Source organism: Sitophilus oryzae, unplaced genomic scaffold (assembly GCF_002938485.1).
Source record: "Sitophilus oryzae breed Bouriz unplaced genomic scaffold, Soryzae_2.0 scaffold_1122_pilon_pilon, whole genome shotgun sequence".
Taxonomy (NCBI): Eukaryota; Metazoa; Arthropoda; class Insecta; order Coleoptera; family Curculionidae; genus Sitophilus; species Sitophilus oryzae.
Window position 1 is genome coordinate 502,604 of NW_022145752.1, and position 20,643 is coordinate 523,246.

Here is a 20,643-nt window from a genome sequence, read left to right on the forward strand (position 1 = left end):
GATCTTGATTCAGCATTGGTAAAATCATGAAATGAGCATTTTTAAAGTTGAAATTTTAGTGCTATGTTTGAAAAAAAAAGTCGATATATTGACAGATCAAATATAACGACTAAATATCACACAGGGAGGCAACAAAATATATTTTTTCCATAGCAACTTTAGCCGCAAGGGTAGGTTAAATGATACTTTAACAGCGAGGATAGGTTAAAAACTTTATTTCTTGTCGCACGTTTTTTAATTGCTTCCATTTTTGAAAATTTTTGTATTCCTTTTCATAAGTTATTCGGGATTTAAATGGAAGTAGTTTGGATATGGCGTTTGTCGCCTCAGCCTGAATATCTGTTGGTAATTACTTATTTCGTTTTGAGCCATTTCTGGCTCCAATTCAATCAGCAATCGACACGAAAGGGAATTAATAAATATTGACTCAAAACTGACAACTAAAGAGACAGCCAGAGAATAGGTACATTAAAGAAATGCTAACTTCATGTTAAAAAATGGAAACAAACGCCACCTGGTGTAGCCTGGCAGTACTAGCTAAATTGAGGGGAATTGGAGGGGCGGGGCTTAAAATAGGGGAAATTTAAAAAAAAATATTTTATAAGTATCACTGACTTACTGTTTAAAGTTAATAAACATATTTTTTATTACTTTAATATAATTTAAAGTATTAAAAAATATGTCTATTAACTTTACACAGCAAATCAATGATATTATTAAAGACTTATTATTTTCAGAGAAAATTCATAGTAAATAAATTACACATTAGTAAACAATATCATTTATTTTTAGAGCTGCGATTTATATTACAATAATATTGAAATATATATATTTTTTTTAACAATGAAAAAGAATATCCCGGAACCTGAAAAAGAAAGATGATCAATTAATGACTTAAATTAGTTCAAAATACATTTTGCAAATAACTAGTGAATTGGACAGATAAACATACTATTAAAAAGACATTTTAGTAGTATGTTATCATCTATTTACTGATAATACATAAGTATATAATAGGTAAATAACATGCATAAGGCACTATGATACAACTACCTAGTAGTTGTATCATAACAGCACACTAATATCACAAAAATATGTGCTAATTTAAATTCCTTTAATGATCTAATGAAACACTATCTAGCCTCAATGCATGCCATTCCAAAGGCAAGAAAAACTGTTATACCATATAAATATAAGCTGAATAAAACATGAACCAAGCCAACGTGCATAAGCAAGCAAAAAATACATCAAAAAATATTTTTATCAGATCATACCCATGGATATATTATGTATTTTATATATCGCACATCCCATTCAAAAGTTTACTAACTCAAAATAGGGAATATAGAGAATATTGTCAAGAGAAGTAAAAGAAAATTTAAGTTAAAGCAATATGCTCCTTTTTGCATATTAATGGCCAAATAATATAATGTTGATTTAATAAAATTTTACTGGCATCCTTCTGAGGTATAAATCAGATTAAAAGGACATTGTTTTTGTAATAATTGTTTGTTTTGTAAACATTTTTTGAAGACAATACAGTTTTGAACGGGCTGTGCGATATAAACAAGGATCTTACTATTATTTGAGGTTAGAAAGTATTTAAATAATATAAAACATAATGAAAATCATTTTTCATCATAAATTATAGAGGTACTTACGTGTTTTGATATTATCAGGAAATAATACGTTTAGTTAAACAGGTACGCTGCCAGGCAACAGGCAAGTTCTATCGGCGGGTCTTTGCAAAAGTTGAAATCTAAAAATACAAAAATACGTGTACATCTTAGTTGTATTTACGAATAAAGTATTTGTGTGTAATTTCTGACTTACCAGTTAACTGAATAATCGCATTAAATACATCCAAATGGTAATTTAATATTGTAAAAGAGCAAAATTGTTTTAAATCACTTGCCAGGACAGCCGGCCAGCTTCTTTGTTGGCAAAATGGCCGCGGTATCATGATTTAAGCTATGTGAGTGACAAAGAAAGCCAATGCCTGGCAGATGTTGCTTTCTTTGTCGTTGGTCCTGGCACGTTTAAATTTGACTGTTGCCTGTTTACCCATACAAGTGACACCCCCGTGGAGACAGCTTTATTTATTTGTCAAATTAAATAGAAACCAACGCCAACCCAGCACAATATTTTTTCTACTCGTAAGAAATTCCTTGAAATAATAATTTCTGAATATTTTTTAAAACGTAACTCGCTATGGAAAAAAATATTGTTTTATACACGACAATAAAATTGCATTATCGTCTCGCGAAATTAATTCACTCGCGATTTCATCGCTCGTGAATATTTTAAAGGTATGATTCCGAAGACGGCGACAGCGACAAGCGACCGCGACAGACGACAGCGACACCTGTCGTTACTGTGTTGCGACTCCACCGATCTTTTAGAATCAAATGGAGTAACGTCGGAGTCCTACGACAGGTGTCGCGCGACTGTTTTTATCGAACATGTAAGCGACCGACGACGCTACCGGTATTTGTCCAGTACTGTCGTGTCGTCGTTCATATGCACACGCATATTTTTGACAAAAAATGGATTTTACCGGGAAGGAAGAAGACAAATTAATTAATTTAGTATGTAAATATCCATAAAGTCGCTTCTAAAAGTCGTCTCATCGCTGAATAAATGTTTTTTTATGAGTAAGAAATAACTTCCTTCCCTAGGTCTGTTTTTAAACAGAGGTAAAATGATTTTTTTCTTTTCTTTGCACCAAGTAACTATAATATTTCGTCCTCTTCATCACTTCCATCAGTAATTCAAGTAACACATTTTTATCAATCACGTAATCAGACATATTTATTAATTATTATAACTACTTCGCGCTTCGCGAACGTCAATTAAACACTGACAACAACATCGTAGATCTCGCTCATTGTCGCCGACATCGACAATGATACGACGACAGCGATAAGCGACACTGTCGCCTGTCGTTGTCTTCTGTCGCGGTCGCTTGTCGCTGTCGGCGTCTTCGGAATCATAAACTGTTATTTCCGTTTGTTATCAAACTGTTCAAATTTTTTCTATTTTAAATTCAACAAATTAATAATAATTATTTATTTGTTGTTAATAATAATTATTAATTATTATTATTAATTAATTAATAATGTTAAATTATGTAAATCATGATCTGTATTTTCCTGAAACATTATAAATTCAATTAAACTACAATAAAAAAAGGAAAATTAAAAGACAACAGATAAGCTGAAACCGACAAAAATAAAGATAATAACCTCAGAAACAATCCCCTTTTAATTGAATTAAAATCGTTAGTACAACTGACCCCTTTCTAGCTTTCAGCTCTTTCCCGAAACTGCGTAGTGCCCTTAAAACCGGAGAAAAAGCAAAAAAATAATAAAAGAATCGAATTATGTGCCCTTAAAATACGGTTTTAAACTAGGAAGGAAGTAAAAATTGAAGAGCAAGGAAAGCACATTTCGAGTATGCCTGTAAAAATGTAAAAAGCGTTTCGGAGTAATTGATGGATCTGAATACAAATGGGTATTTTTGATTTCTGGTTAGATATCAGGAAAAAATCCTATTATAGGGAAAGAAATGGTTTTTGGAGACGATATTAATATAAGTCATTATTTTTAGAATATAATTTCTTAGAAATAAGTTGGTACAATTGGAACGCAACGCAGGAAATTAATAATATATTTAAAATTTGGGTGCCAAGTGATTACTTCAAAATATTGTGAAAAAAACTGTATAAAACTGAAAAAATGTAATCGAGTTATTTTATTAAAAACAAAACGGTATGTGTTCCCGCATTTATTATTATATTTATTATATTGATAACGCACGACGGATTTATATTTAAACCCATCCATAGTTAACTTAAAAAAGATTATAAACTTTTTTTAGTAAAATAAATAGATTGGTATGGACGTCATCTGCTTGTCTTCTGTCATCGTCTGTAGAAATCTTACCTGAGAAAAAAAAACAAAGTATACCGTATGATAATAAAAACGGCGTCAAAGACGGCTGGGGAATAACAATAGACTTAGTAAACTAATAAGAATTATTAACCTAATAAGTTTACCGTTCTTGCGATTGTCCCACATAATTAGAAATTCAATTTTTTGAGAGACCCGCGATACAATTCTCGTAGCCATCTATCAGTGAACTCCCAGAACTAACTAAAGCTGAATAACTAGTTAATATATATATACAAGAATATTACCTAATAACACCTATTATCTCTGTTCGTTTTCTGATTTCCCTCTCCCTAATTTGCGAATAATATTTAAAAAATCAATAATTATTTACGTGTGTTTTAAAACTGAATGTTTTGAATATAAAAAATACGTTTACCTATATTTAAATAGGCGTGTCATCTCAACCTTGTACGCAATTAATGCTACATTGTAGGCAATCTGATATGTAGGTATATCCAGAAAATATGGTTAAACATTTCTTGAATTTGATACTTTATGTCAGTTTGATGATATTTATATTTTCGTACTTTAGTTCTTAGGCGTAAAAGTGTTTTATTTTTATACCCAAGCGCTAAAATTACATCTTTATATTGCCAATCACGACGATTTTGTGCCTTTTTAAAGAAAAATTATTATGATACTTATGATAAAAGTATTTTTTATCTAATCAATATTATTGATATTGAGACTTTTTAATGTGGAAAATGGAAATAAAAAAAGTATTATTCAATAAAATTCTTCCAGGCTTCATCCCACTATAGAATTTAAATTTTTAAACTCGACAGGGGCAGGATTCTGACTTTTTTCCTATTTTTTTCAGTCGCGCCACGCATAAATCTCTAATGCCAGGCGTGTGACAAATTAACCATTAAAAGGTCCATTTTATATATCACCTCTTTTTAAAGCGGAACATTTTCAGTAAATGCTATCAGAGTGTTTTAAGGAGAACTACCATTTTTCCTGGTATTCTTTTCATCTAATACTCTCTTCATATTATCAGAAAGACAAAAAATTAAAATCAAACTTAAATATTAATATTTGCTATTCATTAATTTTATCTATACACTAGGGGCTAGCCTTCATATATCATACTTTTGTATGATGGATGGAATAATTCAAATACTTTTGTAACTTTCTGTCTCTGTATTTGTGTGACTTAATTTTGATCAGTCTGTCACTTTTTACAAGAACAATAAAGGATGTAGGTAAAAAATAGCCCAAAGCAAGGATCCAAAAAGTTAAATTTTCATCCAAGCCTTCAAAAGCATTATTACACTACTAAAAGCTGATAAGGGAAATAAGGTTGTTATATCAGATAAAAAAGACTATTACGATAAGGTTAACAACTTAATCGATAATAGCCCCTACATAAATTTAAAAAAGAATCCTTTGTCTAAGATGGTAGCAGACGTTAAAAAAACTCTAAAAGAATGTAACACCCTTATTGATCTTTCTTTAAAGAGGAAATTGCAAGTATCCAATCCCTCATTACCAAAATTGTATGCTTTGCCAAAAATTCATAAACCGGACAAGTCTATGCGCCCAATTGTTTCGGCTGTAGGTTCTCCGACTTATAATTTGGCAAAATGGTTATCAAGGGAGTTCGAAAATTTACCTGATCATGAAACTTCTTTCTCAGTTAAAAATAATATTGAATTCATTAACAAACTCAAAGATATAACATTGCATGAAGGTGAAATTTTGGTCTCCTTTGATGTATCTTCGTTGTTCCCAAGTGTTCCAATTCCACATACTTTAGGCTACTTGAAGGAATTACTGAAGGCAAATGGTCTCGACAACAAAACTGTGAGTGAATATATTGAGCTTACATCGTTATGTATGAAACAAAATTGTTTTCAATTTAACAACAACTTTTTTGAACAGCGGAAAGGTACAGCAATGGGTAATCCATTGTCTCCATTTTTGGCTAATTTATTCATGAGCAGGTTTGAAGTGGAGGCTAGGAAGATGTATCAGTTATTAGAAATATTAATAATTGCCTGGAATTTGATATCTATAGGAAAAATACGACCACACGCAGATATATTCCTAATGAATCACATCATAGTGTTGAACATAAAATGGCTAGTTTAAATTTCTTAGTTCATAGATTACTTAGTTTCCCACTTTCCAACAAAAGATATGAAATAGAAAGAGATTACATTAGGAATGTAGCTGAGTGTAATGGATATTCTCCTCCACTAGTTGATAAATTAATTAGAAAACGTAGGTATAGGTTAATGATTTCTGAAAATTCGACTTTTCAAGTGGAGAAAGATACGTCTAAATATTTTTCGATACCGTTTGATAGAGAGTTATCCCGTGGTCTAAAAGGAATTTTTAAGAATGTCAATTATAAACTTGTGTATAGTGCTAATAATAAATTACAACAATTATTAGGTAATCCAAAAGATAAAACACCTCCACTGGAAAGGTCGGGTATTTATGAAAATTTATTATTTATTTATATTTTATTTATATATAAAATTAATTAAACAAGTCTCAAATTACAGGCAATTAGATGCATATGAAAGCATCAGAATTAATAAATGTAAAGATAGTATGAACAGAGTCAACGGTCCAATTCCTTCAAGTTCTTTGTTCCTACTACTCTAGTGGCGGAAATCTAACTGTTACGCTCAGTGGGCTCTGATTCGGTTGGCCCACTCGGTGCCCACTGAGCGAGTATATAGACGCTCAACTTGTAGATTGTACTTTAGTTTATAATCATCTGCTGATGGTGCTAATATGGTTAGCGAAACGCGCGTCCAGTGTAAAAGTAAAAGTGTTTTGGTGTATTATGGTGATTTAGTGTTTTTATTTTGCTGTGTAACACCAAAGGTTCCAACCCTCAACTGTAATTATTACACATTCTGAATCTACCATAAAATTTCCTACAAATTCTGAAATTTTCATAATTTTATATCTATGTTTACTATTTTTCTAAGACCTTTTAATTTGTGTAAAAAATGGCCAAAAATGGTAATTTTTTCAACTTTTTTCTATACAAACAGTCATGAAAATTAGGGTTATTCATTATGGCACCGATTTTGTAAAAGCTGATGCTATTTAAGTAATGAAAAAGAAATCATTTGACCAATGACTACCTCATGCAAAACTTGGCCACTTAAAACGGACATCATCAGGAAACGGCAGGTCGCACAATGCTCAATGGAACGAAAATTACTGGAAATAACCAAGAGAGACTGTAAAATAATAGAGTGGATACGACAAAAGACCCAGTTCAGCAGTGATCTTTCAGTTCACTGCTAACAACATCGTTCTCCCAGCGGCCGAGACAGTTGCATACCTGGGCTGCACCCTGACTAAAGACTGGGACCACTCTCGCGAAATAAAACACCGAATCGAAATCGCGAGACGGACATTTAACAAAATGCGAAATATACTATGCAACCTGGAGCAGAGGCGTGGACACTTACCGACGCATCATGCAAACGTGTGGAGGCATTTGAGATGTGGTGCTATCGGCGCATGCTTAGGATTTCGTGGGTGCATCGCGTATCAAATGAGACTGTACTCATCACTAAAGACTTTGAGATTCACACCTTTTGTTCCAGAGATATTTGGTTTGGTTTGGTTTGGTTTGGTTTCGAAAAACAGAAAAAAATATTTCTTTTGTAGATTTTCTCAAATAACTCGAAATCTGTTAGAGATATCGGAAAACGGTTTTCAGCATTCAATTCTACATAAAATGAACTATCAGTGGGTATATTTTAGTTGCGATCTGAGAGATTTCGGTTTTTGACAAAATCGACAGGAATGTTTTCGAAAAATTTTGGAAAATCGATTTTGCTTATTTCGTAATATGTTGTAGCGCTGAATGTGTACTTTACAAAAACGGTATCGTTTTTGAGATTCACACCTTTTGTTCCAGAGATATTTGGTGTTAAATGTTTCGAAAAACAGAAAAAATATTTCTTTTGTAGATTTTCTCAAATAACTCGAAATCTGTTAGAGATATCGGAAAACGGTTTTCAGCATTCAATTCTACATAAAATGAACTATCAGTGGGTATATTTTAATTGCGATCTGAGAGATTTCGGTTTTTGACAAAATCGACAGGGGGGTACCGAGGAATGTTTTCGAAAAATTTTGGAAAATCGATTTTGCTTATTTCGTAATATGTTGTAGCGCTCAATGTGTACTTTACAAAAACGGTATCGCTTTCTGATTCACACCTTTTGTTCCAGAGATATTTGGTGTTAAACGTTTCGAAAAACAGTAAAAATATTTCTTTTGTAGATTTTCTCAAATAATATCACATCGCATCAACAAGGAGTTGGAGTTTCTGGTAAATGTCAAACGAAGAAAACTAGAATACTTCGGACACATCATGCGGAACGAGAAATACCGCCTACTCCAACTCATAAGCCAGAAGATCAGCGGGACGCAGACGATTATCGTGGCTGCGAAATCTACGAACATGGACCGGATTGACGTCAACAGCTTTGTTCAGAACGGCAGTGAACAAAGTAACATGGATCAATGTAATAGCCAACATCCAAAGAGGATAGGCACTTTAAGAAAAAGAAGAGAGTTATAGGCATTATTTATCGTGAAATATCACAATCGTGAAATATTAATGGAATATCGACGACAAAGACTTTCACCTTGTAATTAATTTGTATTTGCACAAGAGAGCGACAGTAGACAATGAAACCTCCCAAGAATTTACAGTGAGTTGGGGAGTGCGTCAGATATGCATACTGTCAAAATTCTGTTTAACACTTACTCCGAAATACTGTTTAGACAAGCGCTCAGTGAAACAGAAGAAGGCATTAAGATCAATAGAGAAACCATCAATAATTTAGGTACGCGGACGATACAGTTTTTATTAGCGATGGGAACTATCGAATGAATTAGACTATCGAATGGTTAATGAATGAATGATTTCAACTATCGAATGGTTTTATTCGAATAAAATCATTCATTCATTTGTAAACTAAAGCATATATGACAACCTCGACGTGCGACTAAATGGTTATCGTTGAGCCACGACTATCGAATGCTTTTGATAAATGAAATTTAGTATTCGTTTGAATTTTGTATGCGTCAGTGCATTATTGGTTCTTCCAGATTTTTATAACTTCGCCGTATAAATACTGTGCTATTTTTGCGTTTATTAAAATAGTTAAAATACTAAAATAGTAGTTATTTTTTAATTTTATTTATTGACGATTGTGTGCATGTGCAGGTGGTCAAAATTTTTCCGATAATTTGTGTGGTTTTCCGTAGTCCGATCTTTCAATTATTTCATTTTATATGGTATATGGTCTATTTTTTAATGGGAAATTTTGAGAAGTAGCAATTTTAAGAGAGATGAGATGAACTTACAATTAATTTTAAAAATACATATTTGTATTTTAGATGTTTTAATAATACCTATGAATTAGTTGGAACTTAATAATTATATTTAAGTAATGTGGTTAAATAAATGGTTATCGAACTCAAACTATGGGGTGAGAAAATTAAAATGAAAATTTTACACGTGTCAATTTAAAAAAAAAAGTTAACGATGTTTGTATTTTGTTTATGCTAATTCTCTTACATGTAGTTTTTTGCGAAGAAATATTTCATTTATTTCTTAGAGTAAATGCCAGTAAAAGTAAATATAATTTTTAAATAGTAATATAAAGCACCTAATATAAATAATTTTGATTTCTAATTTTTTATTTATATTTTCCTTCCATTATACCGCTTGCTTAGAAAATTAATAAATGTTTATATTTCATGATTTTCAAATTTGTTGTTAATATAACAAATTAGTTCTGTAATTATTATTATTTAATAAACCAACGTTGCCAAAAAAATTAGAGATTATATTATTTTTAAATAGGATCTAATATAAATAATTTTGACATCTAATTTGTTGTTTATATTTTGCTACTACTTAAAAAAAATATTTACATTAAATGATTTTAATTTTTGTTGTTAATAGGTATAACAAATTATTACTGTTATTATTATTTATTAAACCAGTCTTTGCTTAAAACCTAACTAACTAAAGCCAAACAATAATATTCTTTGCTAATATCAACTAATACCAAAATATGGCAACAGCGCCCTTCATAATGTATTTTCTGTGTAAATACTAGCACCTCAATAAAAAAATAATGTGTCCTTATCTATATCTGACTCCGCAAAAAATCAAAGATGCCGGCTTTTTCATAGCATTGCCACCGACCGCTTTCTCGGAAACCTACGTCGCCGGGCGACAACTAAAATTCAGTTAATATTTTATTATAATCGATCCTGACGAATAAATGAATTTCATAAATGAATGAATTTTATAAATGAATGAATTTTATAAATGAATGGTTTTTGCTGCCGAATTACTAGAATACAATATTTCAAGGCGGATGACGGATCTATTCGATAATTTTTATTCGAATAGTTTTCAACGAATGTTTTCTTACTAACTATCGAATTATTCGAATGAATTGCAACTATCGAATGTTTCGATAGTATTCATTCGATAGTTCCCACTACTAGTTTTTATAGCAGATAGCGCTGAGGGATTGCAGAAATTATTAGACCGAGTAGGTAGAGGCATGTAATATGTATACTATAAGGCTTAACTGCAAGAAAACCAAAATTCTAATAGTTAGTAAAAATGATAAGGCGCAGTACCACCAGTTTAGGGCCAACAACAAAACCTTGGAAACAGCAGATACAATCACGTATTTGGGCTGCAGCCTGAACAAGGAATATTGCTATAAGAACACAGGTCCTAAGGTGCTACGTATTCTTCACGCTCTTATATGGAGTGGAACAAGGTAGAGTACCCTCCCCCCTACTGTGGAGCTTGGTAGTGGATGAACTACTGGAAGAATTAACTCTAGCGGGAATACACTGCATAGGGTATGCAGATGACATAGTCATGATTGCACGGGGGAAATATGAAGGCACCCTGTGTGATATTATCCAAAGAGGACTCCGCATCACTGAGAGATGGTGCAGGACTGTCGGGCTGAGCATCAACTCAGATAAAACCGCGGTAGTGCCATTCACCAGAAAGCGAAGTTTGAAAAACTTGAAAAGAATCCATCTAGATGGAAAGGAAATACTGCTATCACAGGAAGTGAAATATCTAAGAATAACCTTGGATAGTAAACTTCTCTGGAACAGGTATATTAAGAACATTACCAGCAAAGCCACAAAGGCTCTCATGATATGCAGAAGACTGGCGGGAAATAGGTGGGGCTGCGCCCCTAAAATTTTTCGCTGGATGTATACCATGATAGTAAGACCCATTATTACATATGGAGCAGTTGCTTGGCATACAAAACTAGAGCAACATACAGCAAGGCAAAACCTGTGCAAAGTACAGAGACTGGCATGTATCTGTATCACAGGTGCCATGAGAACATGCCCAACAGCAGCAATGGAGGTCATTTTAGACCTAACACCACTGCATATTGTCGTCGGTAGTTATGCCAATGCGAATTAAAATAGTTATGCCAATGATTAGAATGGTCATTGACAGAAACAGTACTGGGAGAATTTTTAGGTCAGGGGCTTGGAACACCCTCAAAAAGAAAATTCGACTTCTCCAACTCCCAGTGGATGACATACCAAGAATTTACAATTTTGAGAAACACCTCACTGTAGTATTGAGTAATAAAAAGGATTGGAAGAAAGAAGCGCTTACTCAACATATAAAAAACCATACCATAACGTGGTATACTGATGCTTCCAAAACCAAAGCAGGGACAGGGATAGGAGTATTAGGGCGAAAACCAAATACTCCGAACCAATGGGCACCTTCCCCAGTATCTTTCAGGTAGAAATTTACGCTATCGAAAGATGTGTACAATTTATCTTAGATAAGGAACTATCGAAAACAGGAAATTGCCATCCTATCCGATAGTCATGCAGCACTAAACGCGATCAACTCAGTAACCATCAATTCGAAGTTGGTCAAAGAATGCCTAGAGAAGCTCAACGAGTTGGGCAAAGAAAATAAAGTCCTCCTACTCTGGGCGCCTACTCACCAAGGGATAGAAGGCAATGAAAAAGCAAATGATCTAGCTAGGAAAGGAGCGAAGACTCCACTAACTGGACCAGAACCATTCTGTTTTCCAAGCGGAAACCAACTGAAAGCGGAACTGAAGAATCAGTCCTCCAACGGTCTAAGACACTCGAAAAAGTTCCTCAGAACCTACGACCGAGAAAAATCAAAGGTTTTCCTTGATTTAAGTAAAAACAATCTTCGGATTGTCACGAGGTTTCTAACAGGAAACTGTCTCCTCAACGAACACCTCAGTAGGCTGAAGCTGAGAAACAACGGCGAATGCAGATTCTGTAGGGAATATGGGGAAACACCAGAACACCTCATCACTGAGTGCGCCGAGACGACGACCATCCGTGCCATGAACTTTGGTACGGCTGATGTCAAGGATGGAGAGCTGCCCTCTGTGGAGCCGTCTCAGATACTGGCTTTTGTTAAAGCCTTGAGACTGTATGATGAGTTATAACTCGTTATAACTCAAGAAAGGGGAACACACAATAGATCTTTAAGGTCGCGGTGACTAATTCCCCTCCTAAACATTCTACATTCTACTATTCATAGAGTGGAAGCTTGGACTTTGACAGATGCTACACTAAACGCTTGGACCAGCATGATTGCCAACATCCATACAGGATAGGCACTGAAAGAAGAAAATTATTTATCACAGATCTTGCTTCCAATTCGAAAAAAAAATGTTAAAAATTACAGATATTATTTTTTTTTAATTTTTGAACAAAACTTATACGTACTGTAAACACGGAAAGTGTTCTTAGATTTTACTCACATTTTCACATTAAACTACAGTCGCAAGTACGTTTTATACAAAGGAAATTACAGCCGCCTCCACATTTGTATCTCGCCTACAAACATCCAGAAATGTCCGGCCAAGGCTGGAACTGGAAAACAAATTCTCCTTTTTAACGAACGACTTGGAGAAATAAAAGGAACAAAACGTTTCCAGGGTCTTGTGACATTTGGTATTTTCCACTACGATCTTTCAAATATTTTTTTCTTTCTTGCTTCCGTCCAGTAGCGGATGTTCATTAAAAGTGTTATGTACGAAACTTGTTTCTCTAAACGTGTTTTGTGAGTAATAAATAAGATTGCTATAGAATAATGTTACTTAAAAAGATTTTATTTTGTTAACAAAATAAAACACTGCTTTGCAGTCAGTATCATTTTATGTGCTCAACAGAAAAATGAGCATTTTGAGCATTTGATTTCGTATAACTAATTTTTGTCACATTATTATACGTTTTAATTCTGTAATTAGGAACTACTACGTATTTTTAGAATCAAGATAGGTTCATTGAAAGATTCATAGAATAATTCATAGATTCATAGATTCATAGATTCATAGAAAGCAGAATCGGACCTATGTTGATATGAAAAATAAATCTTATTTTTACGTGAGGAATCTCCCCACTAGAGATGGCACATGTTTTTCTGAAACACCCTGTATATTTTAATTTTCTAGAGTATACTCTAAAAAACCAAGTTCTCATTTCTTAACATTTCTTAAGTGACATTTCTACAGTATTATACTTTACCTGAAAAGTATTTTTAAAAGTACAAATAAAAAATTTATGATAGCAAGCTTTGTTATTAGATTTTCTTATTGAAAAGTTACAAAAGACTCACAAGCTTTGTTCAAATTCTTCAGTATTCTTTCAATTTTTATTCTTTTAGTCGTTCCCTGAATTTCATTTCTATCAGTCGTAAAATAATCTTATCCAGCGAAGGAATTAAATTTAATATCTTATTCAATAACGCCCTTTCCTTTGTTATTAAATTATAACTTTTTAATTCTTTATATTTCTTTTTCGAAGGAAGTGATTATTTTTTAAATAACAGAATAAAAAGAGATTTTTACGAACTAAATTTAATAACTAAAATATCATTTTATACAATTATTATTGGCAAACCTTAACCAACAAACAATGAACAACATTAACGAACTAAATACATAAGTAAATATAACATACGTAAAAATTAAAAACGAATTAAAAATAATCATACAGAAAGTTTGAAGCTTTTTGGTTTTTGCCTTATTAAGTAATTGTTATCAGGTAGTTAATTGTTAATTTATAAGTTTAAATCGATATAACGTCAATTTAACAAAACGTCAACGGTTTTTGTAGACGTATCTGTTTAAAAAAAAGTGTTAATAAAAAAAATATTTTAAATAGTTTTTTTTTATTTATTCTTCGTATTTTTTTGCTTCCGACGACGGAAAGAGATAAACTTTCCGAAACGTTAAGCATTTTTTGTCCGTTACGTAAATTTGTTCATTTGTCATGCTGGAAGTCACTCGCCGAGGCGATCTGAGGCGCGACAAAACAAATTAATAAATTTTCTGCTAAAAAGTTTTTAACTAAAGAAACAAAGATTTTCAATTAATATAACATAATTTCTATAAACAAAAACATACTGCGCACTTTTTTTTGTGGAGATTTAAACGGTTTTGTACGTGAAAATTACATTTTACGCACGTTTTCATTAGCACAAAACATAAAAGAAAACCTTTTTTCTCCTGTGTTCCATTTATCTGTAGCTTCGATGCGAACTGAATATACGCGAGTCATTTTACATTCGTTTCTGTTCTGCCTTTGTAAAGTTTTATTAATTGTTTTAAATGTTACTTTAGAAAGATAATGAATACACGGGTTTAGGGAATAAACTCTGCAACATACACGAGTCTCTCAATTCTTTTATATTAATTTATATTTGATACTGTAACATGCATACTGTAAAAACAAAAGGAATATATTTTCACTTAAATAATAAGTAAGCGAACAAAAAAAATAATATACGATTCGAAGGAAAATTATTAATTTACAGGGTCCGGCAAAAGTGCGTCAAGCATCTGTCTTGATGATTCATCAATATACCCATGGAATATTGACATTTTAGATTATTTTTAAAGATGTAACAAATTTTCCAAGAGTACAGATACTGATATTGTCGATATAGCTCGCTTATTTCATAAAAAAAATAAAAAACTGTTTAAATATTTTTGTTAAAAAGGACCAATTAATATGATCCCAGTATTCAGACTACATTAATTGACTGTTTATGTTGATTAATAATAATTGCTCCAATAATAAAAAACTGAATTTTGTGTGTGTATTAGACAGTGTGGTAAAAAGTAACGCCTTATAAATTTTATTTCATTTTTTGACGAATGCTGATTTATAAAAACAGAGACGTTTATTTTCATAATTTATTATTATATTGATTTCTGAGCCAAATCCACATTTATTTAGAATACTTTATTAATTAAAACAATTTAAAAGTATGTAATTAACTAATTTTTGGTCGGAAATAATGGTGGTATATTTAATTCGTATACTCTTTTATAAAGATTTAAATAGTTTTTTTGGTATACCAATAGGCTTGCAATATTTACCACCTGTACATTTTCTGCATATATGTTGCTTAAAAAAAAATCTGAAATGTCAATATTCCATGGGTATAGTGATAAATGAGGTCTAAATTATAAGAAAATACATTTTCTACGAAAAGTTGCAGAGATAGGTAAAAATGGTATAATAAAATTTGATAGACAATTAAATTGTGCATATGATTCACGTAAAATATACAGGGTGTTCCATTTAACTTAAACACGTTATTGCCGTTTAAAGCTAGTAATTATTTAATATAAATTTTTGGACACTCTGTATAAGGTAGTAAAATTTTTATTATTGCAACACAATATCTGATCAATAAATAATCTTCAGTAAATATTTAGTATTAAAAACTTTGATACCCTTGGAGAAATGAAACATTAAAATTTTTACTGCAATTTCTTAAAATTGAAAATATTTCAAAAACGGTAAGGTTTAAGTGTGATAAACCTTAATCAAATTTACCTTTATTTCAATCGTAGAATCCAAAAATAGAATAATATACAGGGTGTTCCATTTAAAAAAATACAACTATGATATTTTTTACTTATTTGGGACACTCTGTATCTTGTAAAATATTTTTAAATTGTAGCTCTAATAGTTCTTCAACGAACCCAAAACTTACAATTGGTAAAAATCTAATCGTTTAGCTACAATACTCCGTGTCGTATGTGGTGAACAACCCTGTATATGTATTTGAATTTCATTGATATTATTTCAAGTTCTTTGCATAGCTCATAAGCTCATGAAAGAAAGCAACTTGCGTGGCCATCTTCTGATGCGTGTCAAATACTCGTCAGCGAGTAATGGCTGTATGTACTTAAATAAAATTTAGTTAACTAAGTTTTTTTTATTCCAGGAACTATCTATTCTATGCCCAATGCACTATTGCCGGACCCTGTATATAAATACACTGTATATTGCACAATATCCTACTAATATTAAGAAATAATCATCTTTCTAGGCTTACCGTTCTTCTTATAAAATATAACTTCGAGTTTCAGTTCGTTTTTCGATTCCAGGGCCTTGTCGATTTGCGACTTGTGCTCTTCTTTGGTCTCTGGACCGTAAAGGAACTTGCAGGCGCACCCCTTCTGCATTATTTGCGCCCTGGCAAACCCGGTCAGCTCGCAGAACCCATCGGAGCAGTAAACGATGGGATACAGGGTTGGAACTTGAGCATTGCCCAGTACGAAATTGCTATCTGCAAAGAGAAAAGACAGAATGGTTATTCTTGGAAAAATTACGCAAATTGAGGAATATTTCTTCTTCTTGGCAACGGCGCTTACACGAAAATACGTTTACACGAGTCAAGCAGTCAAGTGAATTGATGCTCAAAAAAACCTGTATTGCCTGACTATCACATAGGCAATAAGTTTGTTTTGCGACCATCAATCTATAAAGGGTTACATAATTTATGAATCAGAACTCACTTTCACATACTGAAGTAACAAAATGTAGAGAGACAAAAAATGTTTTAAATTACGCTAAAAAGAATTTTAAAATTTGTAGTAAGAAGAAAATCAATAAAATATTGCAAATAGGGTAGTTATCTGAGCACACTGTATCTGCCTCGTAATATACTCAATTGAGCACTCTACGTAAAGACGTGATGTGACTTTGAATATACTAGAAATTATTATAAAAGAAAATACACAGTATCTCTTTTAATACATTCCAACGAAAAAAAATGCCTATAAAATATAATATTCCACGTATCTCTATAATTTAATATGTAACATAAACAAAAATAAAACAGAAACCTGAATATTTCAGTACTTTTTCTTTATACATTCCTCCGAAAAACAACAAAAAGATGAGTATTAAAATTCGATCAAAAAACCGAAAGAACAAAGGAAAGGTGTTCGACATTCTGTTTGTATATGATACATTTATCTCGTGCCTTTTGGCAAAGATTCAAGTTTTTTCCTCTGACAAAATAGAAGAATGAAAGAACACGTAATCGTACAGGCAAAATAAATAAAAAAAGGTAAATATTCGTTCGCAGAATACAAGCAGTTTCAGGTTGAGGTCAATTTGCTAGCTCTAAATTGAGTTAAATATGTTTTTTTGTTTGTTTTGTTTTCTTTTTTTATTAAAACTTTGCGTTTTCGTTGACTTTGTAATATATGGCAAGATTGCAATATGGTTTTTAGTTTAAAAATAATATGCGTATCGTATATCAATAAGTTATGATGGTATTTTTATTTAAAATAATAGTGGGATTCTTAAGGTAGATAATCTATTATCTGACAAACGAATCTAAAACAGCGGAAGGAATTCGGGCAAAAAAAGTCGATGTTGTCACGTTTAATTATAGAAAACCAAAGTTGCTTGATATTACCTATAAATTGAATATATTTTAGTTCATTTTAGCATACATAATTATATATATATGCTAATATGTTGACGTAGTGTTATTTATTGTATTTCAAATATTAACCTCCACTTCGACAAGGATGTATTGATATGTCAGACGCATGAATTGTAATATTATCAGAAACGGCAAGTGACAATACTATTTTTAGATATCCAATTGCATTTTCGTAGTTTAACATCGTAGACAATAGGAAATCTAGTTACAAAGTTGGAAGAGATGATAGGATAGAGGGCCTACAACTATGCGTGTAACATATTTAAATATAGTTCGTAATACTATACGTAACAATATACAGGGAGGTCCGAACTATATTCCGGAAACTTCGGCAGCATATTTTGCAGATAAAAATAAGTAAAAAAGTTGCTATAAATATATGTGCTAAAATGCTTAGTTTCGGAGATACAGGGTGTAGAAGATTCATTTTTATTTCGATTTTTTCCAAATAATTTATGAAGTAACGTCAATATTTGGATGAAAATTGGTGTGTGGGAGTTTTTTTGACATGAGGAATTTGATTTTAATGTCAATATGACTCTTATTTGTAGGGGGCGCCACCTACATATGTTTCCACTGTTTTGAAGAGTAATAACTTTTCGTCCGTACCTGAAATTTCTACACCCTGTATCAACAAAGCATTTTAGGACATACAGTTACACGAACTTTTTTACTTATTTTTATCTGCAGAATATGCTGCCGAATTTCCGGAATACAGTTCGGACCACCCTGTATTGTTCCTATCAAATAAATGCCGAATATTAGCGATGGGAACTTTCAATTATTTAATTTTATATGGTATATTATGGTTAGGTTAGATTGCATTTTTTTAATGCGAAATTTTGGGAAGTAGCAATTTTTAAGAGAGATAAGATGAACTTATAATTAATTTTAAAAATACATATTTGTATTTTAGATGTTTTAATAATATGAATTAATAGAACTTAATAATCATATTTAAGTAATAAGTTTTTTGGCTGTAACAAAACTTTTCAAAATATATAAACAATAAATGCACACAGTAAATTTACTACATAACGGCTTAAATTTTCAATTAAAACAAATAACGGCAGTAAACTTCAAAAGCGTCAAACTTAAGTTTAAAGCTTTCTCTTACGAACTTATGTGTTTTATGGATCTTATCCCACCATTACACTTCAGAAAGCGCCACTGTATATCAAAAGGGTAACATGCTGTAAAGTAGTTTGCTGGCGTAAAGTTGAACAAAATAAAAGAAAGAAAAACTAAGAAACGGCAGGTGAATTTAAAGTTGTACGTTTGGAAACTTGAACGATGTTTTTATTTTTATTTTTAGCGTTTACAGTAAATCAATAAATAGGTATCTTTACTGTTAAATAGAAATAGAATAGTTGAAAAAAGTATAATATGGATTATACAGGGTGAGTCTTAAATAAGTGCAAATATTTTTAAGGGTAGTATATTTCGACGCCAGAAACTATGAGGTGTTTTTCGCAAAAAAAATTGAAAATTTAATTTCCCTAATTTTTAGTTAAAAAACAGAATATTTTGATAATATGGCCACATTAGGTGTAGTAGATTAAATTAACAAGACAGAAAACCCAAAAAAGACTCTCGAAGGAAAGTGGTTCTCAAAATTTAATTTTTTTTTTAATTTTCAAGGTAGAATAAGACCGTACACACACGGGTCGTCTCAAACTCGAAGCCGAAGAGTATCGAACTCTACTTCCTACGTAAATAATAGTTAGTAGTTAATAGTTTTAAAGTAGTGTTTTTGTGGTAAGGTACAACAATAAAAAAGAAACACTTTACAAATAGTTAACAACAATATTAAATGAAAAAAACTTTATTGTATATGGCATTCTTTCCCTACATAATTTTATTTATTTATTCCTTTGTTTCTGCTGCTATAAATTTATAAATTGTTATAACATTCACTAACTTTATTTCTTTTGAAAACTTTTCTAATTGAGTTTCTAAGAAACTCGAAGGGTTTATCAGAGGGTAGGAGAAAGATATAATTTATAGATCAAGCCTCAAAATCTTTTTTTATTTTTTTCCATGGCAACTGTTAAAATTGCCTTATATCTATCAAAAATAGTACTTTAACCGCAAGGGTAGATTAAATGATACTTTAACAGCGAGGATAGGTTAAAAATTTTATTTCTTCTCGCACGTTGTTTAATTGCTTCGATTTTTAAAAATTTTTGTATTCCTTTTCATAAGTTATTCGGGATTTAAATGAAAGTAGTTTGGATATGGCGTTTGTCGTCTCAGCCTGAATATCTGTTGGTAATTTACTCGTTTCGTTTTGAGCCATTTCTAGCTCGAATTCAATCAGCAATCGACACGAAAGAAAATTAAAAAATATTGACTCAAAAATCTAGAAGAATATTTAACACAAATATCTGTAGTTTGCAAAACGCAATCCGTAACAATTAACAAATTCAACATAAATTATAGCAATTTGCATGGGAGGGCTGCTTAATTTTAATATGAGCAGAATACATATCGTTGTAGTACGATTATTGAATAAATTATAATTTCTAATTATATTTTCGAACCAATGAACCTTGATTGAATATTGAAATATTTAACTAATTTATTTCAATTCGTTATTGTAAATAAATATGTTTTTTAAAGACCAATTTTCAGTTAATGTAGATTATTTTTTTATTTTCATTGTGTATGTTTTGAAATAAACCTTACATATATAATATTTCAAAGTGCTAAATTCTATGCTTGCAAATTATTAGTCTCTGTTTTACTTCAGTTGAACAAACACAATACTCTGTGACATACGATATGCCAAATATTATTACATTTTCTAGAGCAAATACATCGATTTTGCTCGAGTTTACACGAATATAAAACCTATATACAGGGTGTCTTTTTAAA

At 31.6% G+C, this 20,643-nt stretch overlaps 1 protein-coding gene across 1 annotated transcript in view; it reads right to left on the minus strand.

Annotated features, from left to right (window-relative positions):
- Positions 1-16,564, minus strand: part of LOC115886136 (potassium voltage-gated channel subfamily H member 8) — a 118,278-nt gene extending 101,714 nt beyond the window's left edge. Inside the window, exon 1 of the mRNA XM_030905208.1 lies at positions 16,363-16,564. Within this exon, the coding sequence (XP_030761068.1) occupies positions 16,363-16,492 (130 nt within the window). The 5' untranslated portion in view covers positions 16,493-16,564. The remainder of the gene's footprint in view (positions 1-16,362) is intronic.
- Positions 16,565-20,643: the final 4,079 nt, after the last annotated feature.